The sequence below is a fragment of the Telmatherina bonti genome (genome assembly GCF_933228915.1).
Source record: "Telmatherina bonti genome assembly, chromosome: 2".
NCBI classification, from domain to species: Eukaryota; Metazoa; Chordata; class Actinopteri; order Atheriniformes; family Telmatherinidae; genus Telmatherina; species Telmatherina bonti.
In genome coordinates this window covers 16,271,724-16,283,530 of record NC_136620.1, presented here as the reverse complement: position 1 = coordinate 16,283,530, position 11,807 = coordinate 16,271,724, and the positions used below count along the sequence as shown (strand labels likewise).

The 11,807-nt window shown below is 40.6% G+C and overlaps 1 protein-coding gene across 1 annotated transcript in view; it reads right to left on the bottom strand.

Moving 5' to 3' along the window:
• Positions 1-46: 46 nt before the first annotated feature.
• Positions 47-11,807, bottom strand: part of ankrd27 (ankyrin repeat domain 27 (VPS9 domain)) — a 36,417-nt gene continuing 24,656 nt past the window's right edge. The window contains exons 17-28 of the mRNA XM_079259628.1: positions 11,349-11,546; positions 10,435-10,488; positions 9,566-9,682; positions 9,159-9,203; positions 8,942-9,058; positions 8,668-8,862; positions 4,558-4,677; positions 4,315-4,488; positions 2,817-2,910; positions 2,569-2,647; positions 2,365-2,428; positions 47-979 (exon numbers count right to left, since the gene is read on the bottom strand). Coding sequence (XP_079115754.1) covers positions 269-979; positions 2,365-2,428; positions 2,569-2,647; positions 2,817-2,910; positions 4,315-4,488; positions 4,558-4,677; positions 8,668-8,862; positions 8,942-9,058; positions 9,159-9,203; positions 9,566-9,682; positions 10,435-10,488; positions 11,349-11,546 — 1,968 coding nt within the window. The 3' untranslated portion in view covers positions 47-268. The remainder of the gene's footprint in view (positions 980-2,364; positions 2,429-2,568; positions 2,648-2,816; positions 2,911-4,314; positions 4,489-4,557; positions 4,678-8,667; positions 8,863-8,941; positions 9,059-9,158; positions 9,204-9,565; positions 9,683-10,434; positions 10,489-11,348; positions 11,547-11,807) is intronic.

Genomic DNA, 11,807 nt, shown 5'->3' with positions numbered 1-11,807 from the left:
TTCACAGGCTTCCCAAAATAAACTGGAGACAAAAACAGTAGTCAAGTTATTTTATTCTTAAAGCTCTACAAAGTAAAATGTCCTAAGCTGCATGTTACTGGAACAGAGGCAGCAGGCAAAGTTAAAACCTGGGATGAATGAAAGCAGAGTCCATTTCTGAAATTTGATTACATTCTCTGTTAGAGGACACAGGTCAAAGGGTTTGAGCTGCTCAAACAATGTACTTCCTTTTTATTTTTTAGACCTAAAAGCAAAACATTCTTATTCTTCATTCACTGATTTTCTTAAAGTTGTTCCACACAACTCCTGAGATCACAGAGTGACAGTCCCCCTGATGCCACTCTCTGCTCCTCTCTGGGGTGTGTTTGCTGTTCTCCAGGTTCTCCTCATCAGTGTGGATGAGGGGATGCTCATCAGCAGCACAGGTTGAACTTAAATTTTCCTCCTTCCTCTGCAGCTGAAAGGTTTCAGTGTGAATCCCAGTCTGGCTGTCAGAAGACTCCGTGTTGAGGGGAGATTCTCCCCGGCTGTGACTGTTGGACGGCTCCTCGGGCTGATGTGGATCTGAGAGAGGGTTCGGGACGATTCTGTGCGGGGAATCAAGCAAGCCGTCGACTGGTGGAGACACATGTGAGGGTGAAGAGGTCTCAGTCCCTGAACTGTAACTTGACTCATCGGTAGCGTGTTGTTCTGCATCGGCTTGTGTGTTTCCTGCATCCCTGCAGGTGTGAACGCTGATACCTTCAGCTGCTTTAGGAGTGTGTGTGCTTTCTGTCTGATCGCTTCTTTCTGATGTCTGTCTTGTCAGGTTTGGCGAGTGAGGAGCTTCACTTTGCTCTGGTGAGTGGACTCCAGAGTCCAGAGTGTGACAGCGACCCAGGGGCCGCTCCTTCAGACGAGACTGAGCATTAGGACTTCGTAAGGGGCTGCTGACCTCCACCGTTTCCCCTCTCCTCAGTCTTCGTCTGTCTGAATTCACCTGCAAAGAAAAATCAAGATTAAGTTGGGAGACTTTTTGTTCCAATGACATGTTGTCATACTGGTTTCCACTGATAAAACTTTTTTTTTTTTATTAACATATTTAATGACACAAGAAAAGGAGAAAATGTCTTGTTATCCTTTGTACCACGGCTTTTTCTTGGACAAGTGTTGTTTCGCTGCATTTAGTAACATAATGAATCTAGCAACTAATTTTCACTAACTTGTAACTTTACATAGTAAAAGGTGTCGTAAATCTAGAATTAGTTCCGAGTTTGAGGCAAAGACAATGGAGGTCCTAATCTAACTCTGCTGTGCCACAGTATCTCAGCTGAATAAGTTCCAGTGAGAAGTCAGAGTTTCCTACAGAAGGACTTCAACAGTGTGGTTCCCAGAATGAACATTTCCATCAGGATGAAGTTCTTTCTGGACGTTTCACACCTCGGCAACTGCTCTTCTCATGCAAATGTTCTGTTGGTGCTGGTTTTAGAAAGTCAGGGACCAGCAAGGCTTCGGGATTTTATTTGACAGTTACTGAAAATGCTGTTTTTAAAAAGATTAAATCAACTGTCTTGTCCGTTCTTGTGTTAAATGCAGCTAAGGGAAACAAAATAAGGATTTGCCACAAAGACATTTTCATAACTACAGATTTGAACTGAAGGTGAAGTCTAAAATGAGCATTTCTGCGAGGTACAGAGTCAAAAGTCCTTTGTTCAGGACCTGATCTGAGAAACAAACGGATCATTTAGTGAGGTCATTAAATGTGGCAGAGGGAGGGGGGGGGGGGGGGGAGACAGGCTCTCAACAAAGAAGACAAGAAGAGGAAGAAAAAGACGAGTAGAAAAACTGTACAGATGGCGAGAGCTTTTGAGTATTGCCATTAGTGTATCAGGCATGTTGGTAAGGTTTTTTTACTTGTCCTGTCCAGCATCTTGACAGCAGAATGATGGCCTGGCTGCCGTGTTGTGCTGAACACATTTACTCTTCCTGTGGATAATAAGGCTCCCATTGGCTTTATTGCTCCCATTGTTTCATAAATCTGTTATTTCAGCTTATTACTGCTGGACCGGACCGGGAAAAAAAAGAGATAAAAGAGAGAAGGGATGAGGGAAAGAGATAGAGGAAAATAGACAAATGAGGGAGAGAAAGGGAAAGAAAAGAGAGAAAGAAGAAGAAAAAAAAATGAACAAAAAGTAGAAAACAAGCCACAGCAACGTCTTGTTGATTAGTTTAAAAATAAAAAAAACTTCTTCAGCAGGGAATTAATGCCACCGGGCTGGGTCTAAAACTGATGTCAGCACCACCCACTACTGGATTAATTGACTTCATAATCATGACAACGTTAAAAAATGCATGAAGTACAAAGGAAGAAAGGAAGAGGAGTACCTGGTTGTGGACCGGTGAACTCCTGAAGGGGGGGCTACAGGAACCTTTCCTCATCTGCTGAATCCTGAATCAAAGATCATCCAAAAACACATCTCAGGTACTGCACCACTTTCCCCTTTTCCTTTATTCTCAATGCATCATTCTATAAATAACAATGTGGAGGAGTTTTGTCCTTTTGCGGGGTCGGGGGGTTGCGTGGCCTACCTGTTCATGGACTGAGCCAACTTCTGTTTCCTGCTGTTGGAGTTGTCCTGCAGTCTTAGGCGCTGCACAAATGAATGAGCTGCAGTAAGCAGAAAGCAGATTTAGCCTTAATGAGACTCAACATTTTTTAATTCAGGCAGAATGGAGAATGAATTTGTTCCAAAGACTGAAATAAGTAACATTTTCTACAAGTGGTTCCAGACAAAAAAGTCAGAATATCTGTGCATATTATCTTAAATAACTTCTACCCAGGGCTCCTTTGGGCACAGAGAGGAGTTTGAGTGGTTCGGCATCAGGCGAAAGTCCGGAGGCTTTCTGCAGAGCTCTCAGGATTTCAGTGTTCTGCAAAAGAAAACACAAACAAGTTGGTGTTTCTGCTAGTATTCTCATTTTCACTGAGTTCACCACAATTCAAGACCTTGTAGGACCACCATTAGCCAAAGCTAACTGAAGTAATGTCCATATCAACACTCTGATTCTTTTCTTTTTCAGTGATTCTGTTGCAGACCTGCTGCTGTGTGTGGGATCATTGCATGGTTGTGGAACTGGGTTTGAAAAGTGGGGACCTTATCATTATCCAGCAACTTCTGTGTTGTTCCTATCATTTCTATTGCCCAGACAGTTCAGAGATCCTTTCCCTCTTTATGCAACATTGCTGCTATAGTTACGCCTTATAACCCCATTCCAGCCCACATCACAGTTATCTTGTTTTGTTTTATTATATTGTAAAACTCATCCCGATTTACATTTTAGTGTATTTGGTATTTATCCCATCATCAATTTTCACCATCTTCATTATAACTGTTTTATAAGATTTTATGTATTTTTTTCTTTTAAATACAATTTTTGATGTTTTTACATTTTTCTGTCCAAATGGTTCCACAAACTGACTCCATTTACAGAGACGCAACCTTTAATGTGGCTAAATGATGGTTTCTTGAAATTCTCTACATTTCTAATTTTACATTTTTAACTTAAAAGAACAAATATCCTTGTAATTTAACAAAATATTTTTTAAAAAAAACCTTGACAAAAACATTACTGTAGTTTTATTTTTGTATTTGAGGAGCAGAAAACGACACTTTTGCAGATTTTGTTCAAACATGTCGACACTCAGATGTTTGTTAAGAGTACTCGCTTAACTTTTCTTCCTCTTCATCTTTCTCAGCAGGGATCCCTGGCTTATGGTGCGTGTTGACTTCTATATCCTGATCTCTCCACATCACATTATTCACAATATAAATATAGATATTAGGGGCGGGAAAATCAAATTGAAAAATAAAAAAAATCAGGATTTTTTGTTTCACAATTTTGAAATGGATTTTTTTGTTAAAAAAAAATTTTTTTTTTCAACTAAATAAAATTAATCCACAATAAAATTTTTGTCATTTTTATTGGTTTTATTGATCTTTTTATTTGTCTTCTTGGGCATTATAGCAGCAGAATGATGGTCTGGCTACTGTGTTGTTTTCTCCTAACTAAAATCAAGAAAAATTACCAGCAAGAAGAAGTTTTATACATTTTTTTGTTTTTAATTTACAAAAATCATCAATATTGTAGAATTTTGAGAATTGCAATTTAAATCGAATCAGCACCCAAAAAAATCGGAATTGAATCAGCATATCGTCACTGCCCTAATAGATATTAACTCGATGTGCTTTGATCGAAAACCCCAACATGCCCGAGACTTCTTTTCATGCAGTGTGTGTGTGTGTGTGTGTGTGTTTTGGGGGGAGGGGGCACCACCTTTCCACCGAGTTCATAAGCACAGTCCAGCGGCGTCCTCTGCTTCTTGTTCCTGAGTCCCGGTGAGGCCCCGCTCCTCAACAGCAGCTCTACAAGTGCCAGGTGTCCTCCACGCACTGCCTCATGAAGAGCTGTGTTCCCCTGAAGGTTTGCTATGTTCACCAGCGCGTTGCTCTGCACAAACACCATCATTACCAGAAAATACTTACTTCACTTGGCCACATCCTGTCTGACGGTATTCACCTGTAACAGCATGGTGGCCATTTCCAGATTTCCACGAAGACAAGCGTTGATCAGAGGAGTGTTGCCATAGTGATCCTTCTTATTCAGTTTGCCATTACACTCCAGTAGCAACCTCACCACCTGAACAGAAAACATACAAAACACGTTAACAGTAATATCTAAAGCCACAAGCTGAAGATCCTCACACCTTGGCACTGCTTCCACCAGTGCAGTAACCGTTTCCCCCGGCGACCACCCTGCCACACCACGCTCACCTGTAGCTGTGCTAGTATGACAATGTAGTTCTGAGTTAAGCTTGTTACAACTCCCCGAGAAGAGAGTACTTTGTTCTTGCTCTTTATGCTCCATGACCAAGAAAAAACTTCTTTTTCGTCTGGTCCCTTCATACTCCGCAAGAAGCTTAGTCTGAAGCGGGGTGGGGGATCATCACGGGGGATGACGGTGATTTCCAAGCTTTTATATGCAATGAACCCGGTTATTTCATATTCAACAGGAAACTTCACTGCAGCAGGCAGGTTGTACACGTGGCTGGGTCTGTGTGTTTAAATGCCACATGTTGTAAAAATGTTCCTACTTTCTCACCACATTCATCAGCTGGTTTATTAAAACTATTAAATAAACCAGCATCAGTAAAAATGCAGAAACAGTAAATGTCCACTTTCCCCTTTTTCCTGTCTATTTGTGTCAGATTTGTCACAAAAAAACAACTGCATTTACTTTTGTTCTTGTTTTTTTATTACATCCTAGTACTCTGCTGTAATAATCCTTTTGTTCTAATAATTGCTTTATTTCTTATATACTTTGTATTTTTGTTCAGCATCTGCAATTCTTTTTCTTTATAAAAATAAAAATCTCCTTTTATGTTTGTTTAGTGTTCCTTTGGTTTATTTTTTGGTTTACAAAGCTTTATCAATATAACTTTCTTAAACAACAATTCTTTTTCGAAGTGGACAATTTTTTCAAATAATGATATGATGGATAAAAGGGATTTTCTAGTATGTTCTACAAAAACCTTTTTCCATCATGTTTCTGTGTTTTTATCCAATTATCTTAAATGAGTAACCAGACATTGCAAAATGTCATGTTCTTTTGGCAATCTGACATCACATGAACACAACTTTTAACAACCACATTAAATCTTTATATGAACTGATACGTAAAATGCCTGAACTGATCACAAAGTGCAGTATGTAAGAAAAACGTCAAAAGGAAGGACATAGAGAAAAAGAGGAAGAGAGTTGAAGGGCAAAATGGTAAAATCACCTTTGAGGCTTTGGAGTTTTTCCAAACAGCTTGGTGATGAAATTCTACAATCAGGAGGCCATGAAGAGAAACATGAAAACTGTGACCAGACAGTTCCAGTCTTTTCCACTAGGTGGAGTAAATACACCTTCCTTCCTGCTGCAAAGTCACATTCATGTTTGACCCACTTCTACTTCACACTCAACTATAAACATTTTATTTTTACCACTTGTGTGACACAAGCAGTCCCACAGCACAGTTTAATGATAAACTCATTGTCACCTGGCAGTCGCACTGCAGCTGGATCATTATGATTATGGGTTACTGTGTGATTACAATTCATGTGATAACTATAATCCACAGTTTTGTTTTTTGTCACTCGTGAAAAAGTGGAACAATGAATCATGAAGACAAAGTGGCAAGAAACACAAAATCACAGTCTTTTTGGGTCTTGTGGGTGCAAACCGTGTGACAAGGTAAGGAATAATGCTACAGGGAACAAAGTGAAGGTCACACCCACTGATCTGAGACATTGTGGCCTATTTCCTCCGATAATACTATTATGCCCATAAAACAGCAATAATCCACGAATCAGGTTTTTTTTTTAATTGTATTTCTGGGGCATTTCCGTAAACAACAGCTTAACAATCTGTTAAGCCAGGAGCCTTTGCCACTGTGCAGGAAAAAATCAGAAATGCTGGTGGTTTTAAACAATGTCTGAGAGGCACAAAACTGTCTGCCATCGTTTTCCTCCGATGTCGCACTCATCATCTGGTTTGCAGGAGCTCCTCTAGCATTCAAGTCAATATCGAACCTCGCGGACACGACATGTTGCCTCGCATCAGAACGAGGCAATGTGTTTTATAGAGCCAACATACACTACCAGTCAAAAGTTTGGACGCACTTTTCCATTCAATCCAATGACAAAGTTTCGCCAAACTTTTGAATGGTCGTGCATCTATGTGGACACGTTGCAGCAAGTATATCCCAACCCTGAAGCTTGTTACATACTCCACAAGAAGCGACAACTTTGTTCTTGTTCTCGAGCCCAGAAGAACAAGAAAAAACATTTGTTTTGGTCAATTCATACTCCACAAACAGCTTTGCCTGTGAGGTGGGGATTCACTGTGGGGGTCTATTGTGCTTTTATGCACAATTAACAATTTACTCTTTTTTCATATTTAATGGGAAAATTGTTAAGTAATTGGGCAGGGGGGTGGGGGGTCACACATACAATTGCAGTCAAAGTTGCTCGGGAAAATCTTGGATTATTTGGTTCATTGGTTGGGAAAGGAATAGTCTCCCAGACTAAGCTTACAGGAGTCAAATACTCGACCTACCAAAAGAAGCATTCTCTGTGATCATGACTTGGACCTCGGTTGCAGCAAGGACTGTTTTTATGCTCTAGAAACACTTTAAGTTCCAGAAATACAAGAGTAGGAAAACACTATGACAACACATGCTTCGTTTGAACACATGCTCAATGGATTTAATAAGAAACAGAGCAGGAAGTCACCATCATGGGATTTTTTTTTGGGCCCATATCACATATAATGAAGCTGATGTTATGACTGTGGTATGCTAATAGAAAGTGGAAAATCCTGAAATTATAAGTTGGAAACCATTTACTATGTCATGTCTCCATCTAGGCCTGTTGCAATAAGGAATAAGTCAATTATTCGCACGGTAAGAAAAAATTGCACGCAATAAGTTTACCAGACGCAATAATTTTCATTTGTCTTACTGTTCTGTCATATTTGTTTTAAGACCATATTGCCTAAACACGGCAATACGACAAGATTTAATATGCACTTAAGACCTTAACAAACAGGCAAGCTCCATCTTCCCGACAGACCACAATCACTGGGGTGTTTACCGACAGATCCAATACAAACAGGACGGTACAACATGGTCTGCACTCAGACAGCGTGGTTGGTAAAGCCATGCTGCCCTTTAATATTGTTAAAAAGGCGACATTTTGAAGAAAGTTGCAAACATTTCACAACCAGTATGAATCGCCTGGATGAACATACATGTTACAAACTGCATTTCCACAACTTTACAATGGCATGAAAAATGACATACTGAAGGCGATCAAAGACAATCAAATTTATCTCTGGTCAAGTCCAAACATGTCCCCTTATATAAGCTTGACCACAGACTATGTAACTGTGTTACATGGTGTTTAGAGATCATATGTTCCAAGTAACCACGTTGCCAAAACCCCAGGAGAAATCCGGATCTGTTTTAGCAGACTGAGGACTGGATGAGTCTGGTCTGCACATTGAGCTAAATGTTCTTCAGAAATAAATTATGTTGATCTTTGAATTGGTGTACTTGCATTATTATGGCATTATTGTTATTTTAGTTGAAAATGGTCTCAAAATGACAACAATCACTTAGCGCAATATTATTGTCCATCGCAAAAATTTCTGAAACAATTAATCGCATGGCAAAACTTGTTATTATGACAGGCCTATCTCCATCCATTTATATTTAGGTCTTTGAGTTTTTTTGTTTGGCATTACTCAGTGGCCGTTAATTTGTCCCCCCTACCTTCAATCACTTACTCCCTATATCTATTTTGTACCCTAAATGTTATGCAGTAGAAGAATGAGAATTATAGGTGACTATGCGTTGCCAAGCACCAGTTAAAATAAAAAACACAAAGAAGAACAAGCCAACCACAAGAAGTCCCCAGACTCCTCCTAAGAAGAAAATGACAATACAAGAAAAAAGGCCTTGTGGAGAATGTATCTGGCTGAAGTTTCTCTGATTTTACAGTTTAAGTAAAACTGATCAAATATAACGTCCGTACAACATGATAAAGAATAAACTGCTGTCTGGTCAGCCTGACTTCGTTCCTACCTTAACGTGGCTGTTCTGGCTGGCCAGGTGAAGCGGTGTGGCGCTCTGGTTGGTATGGGCATTGACATTGGCACCATGACGTATCAGCAGCGCCGCCAGCCTTGAGTGGCCGTGCAGGGCTGCGACATGGAGAGGCGCGAAGCCGTCACTGTTACAGCTGTTGACACCCAGAGCGCCGGCCTGCTGCACGGACAGCTGCGGAACATCAGACTGGTTCAAACCCCGTCTCGCTGTAAACACTGCAACTCAAAGTTCATTCCAACGTCATTCAGACCTTCTGAGTGGGAGCACAGTTTGGACACTGACAGAGCGGGTGGCAGAGCAGCGCCTCCGGCCGTAGCTCTTCTTCACCTTCCTCTTCCTCATCCATCCACTCGAGCAGATAGCGCACCTGAAACACCGACACTGATTCAGATGTTGTTTTCTTTAAAAAGCGATGACCAGATGGTGATCGGCACCGACAGACAGACGACGCTGCTCGCTGAACTCACCATCTCCACGTCACCGTCGGCAACAGCTCGCAGCAGCTTCTCCACCTGTCAATCAAACACAAAGTATTAGCATGCATCAACAGCATGTTCTGACTTCTCCAACATCATCTTTATCAGCACAACTCCAGTTCCAACATAAAAATGTAAATACAAACTGAACTCAGTGACACATCAGACTTAATTAGCAGCCTGTTAATTACCCACTGATTTGAGTTAGCAGTATCGCAGCAGGGAAACTCCCAACACTTGCGGGACTGCGGCTCTTGAGGACAGCAGTTGCACACCTACAATAAAAGCCTATAAAGCCAGGTTGCGAGCACATGTTGGCTCGTTGGCTTTGACTTCTGACTTCAGAACTAGAGAAGCCAACAAAGGCTGTAGAGGTATGTCAGATAGCAGTCATTCACCTCCCTGTGTCGGACTCTCTCTATGTCTGGCTTTGGCTCAGAGCCTAGAGAAGATGTGCTGGAGACGGATGAGCGACGGCTGCTGCAGTCTGACGCCAGAGGGGAGCAATTCGGAGACTGACGAGGATGGCAAGCAAGAAGAGGAGAGAAGAGAAGAAAAAGCAAAGAAATAAGCATAAAGGCAAATGAACATCCCAACTTTTGATGCCACAATGTACAGCTTTTACTTTTTTTTTTTTTTTTTTTTTTTTTAACTTTAGGACAAAGTAAAAATGATTTCATGTTTTTGTAACAAAGTGTATCACATTAGTGTATATAGAAACACCAAACTGCAAAAAAGATTCTGTCTTACTGTATTTCTGTTGAAAGAAATGTATCTATCTCAAATAAAATAAACTGAAAATGAAATTATAAGTTTATCAGTCTTTCAGCTGAAAACATGACTAAAACGTTCCATCAACAAACAAAACAAACAATCACTGGTCAATAGATCGTGGCTGCAGGAGTGAGAACAGAAATTGGGAAAAAAGCTTTTAAATTCGCTACTTAGTCCACTTGTAAAATATTACAGACTGATTTGAACTAAACAAAACAGATCAATCCGAAGGAGTTTAAGTTGGTTCTAATGATGAGAGAAGAAACCTTGCTTAGCCAGTGTGACTGTTTATAAACAACTTGCAGCATTCAACCCATGTTGTACTTCATTACCTAATGTTGGCTGCGACCTTCGTTGTACTTGTTCGTTATGTGGTTCATTATAAACTTGTGGTTTAGAATATAAACTTGTGCCACAAGTTTATAATATATAAAGGTATATTTGTTAAATTATTCTATTTAGCAAATAAATCAAAAGGGCAAATGAGACTCACATCAATCCTGGCGCATTGGTGGCCGTTCTGAGTGGTCTGCAGCAACATGAGGACCTACAGGAGGAGATAAAACACGTATGAACAAATTGAAGGCGTCCAATCTGAAAACAAAATGAATGAAAATCATTCCCACTCTGGTGCAGATTAAAGAAATTAACTCTGATCCAAATGAAATGCTGACTCTCATTTCACTATAAAGTGAACCCTGGTTCCGTTCTCTTCTAGTGTGAAAGCAAACAGACCGTCCAGTGAAGCAAAGAAAGGAGATTACGTAGGTCAACATGGTGGATGTCTGGCTGCTGCCTCTCATTTTCTGTCCAAGCCAGTCAATGGGCTGGATTTTCTTCTTCTTTCTTTTTTACAGTGGTCAATCTTGGGAATCGCCCTCAAGAGAGCACCTGTTGTAAATGCACGGCACTTTTCAGGGGTGTTGGTTTGCTTGAGTGAAGTGAAATGAAACCAAACCAATAGCGGGTTAGAAAATATTTTTGGAATTTTCTTATCAACTACGGACCCAATCGAACCAAAAAGCCAAATCAGCTGAACTATCCTGGTGCCGTTGTGCCCTGAAAGAGGCCAAAGTGAACCAAGATGTGCTCAGAGAGAAGCTCTGTTTTACAATAATGAAGATCATTCACTGCAGTGTTTGTCACTTTTGTTTCTTTGCCATTTTTGACTTTAAATGTTCTTTGTTGTCATCAGCTCAGCCCGGCTCGGGTTAACGTTTACCTTCACAGCATAAGAGTATCCCAAAGCATCGTTTCGGAAGCCTCAGAAATAATAAAAAGTACCTACAGAGTAAATGATTGGGAAACTCTGCTCCCGCACACTGACCACTTAAACAAACCCCCAACATGAACATCTAAGTTCTGAGTGAATCAGTTTCCTCTCTATTGGCCATTCATGCTGCCCACCTTGGAGTTGAGTGCACACTGCAGCGGTGACTCTTTGTTCTTGTTATAGACGTGGGTGCTCGCTCCATTCTCCAGCAGCACCTGAATAATCCCTTCGTAACCCCAGCGGGCCGCCATGTGCAGCGCCGTGTCGCCTTTATCGTTCTGCAGGTCCAGGCGGCACGTTTGGACATCGTAGTACACCAAGGCCTTCACACACTGAGAAAACACACAAAGACAAATTTTACTGTCTCGCAGTGGCTTCAAGCTGTCGCTTTACTAAAGGACTAATGCAAATAAACATTGAATTGTTTAAAATTTTCCATCCAAGACATATCAAAGGTTAACAGGTTAAAATTTTTAAAGCAAGTTAAAACCCAAACATAAAAAGAAAAATGACTGAAAAAGCATCTAATAAGGATTTAAAAAAAAAAAAAAGCAGGAACATTTACACATCTTAGCAACGGTTCCGGTTAATAT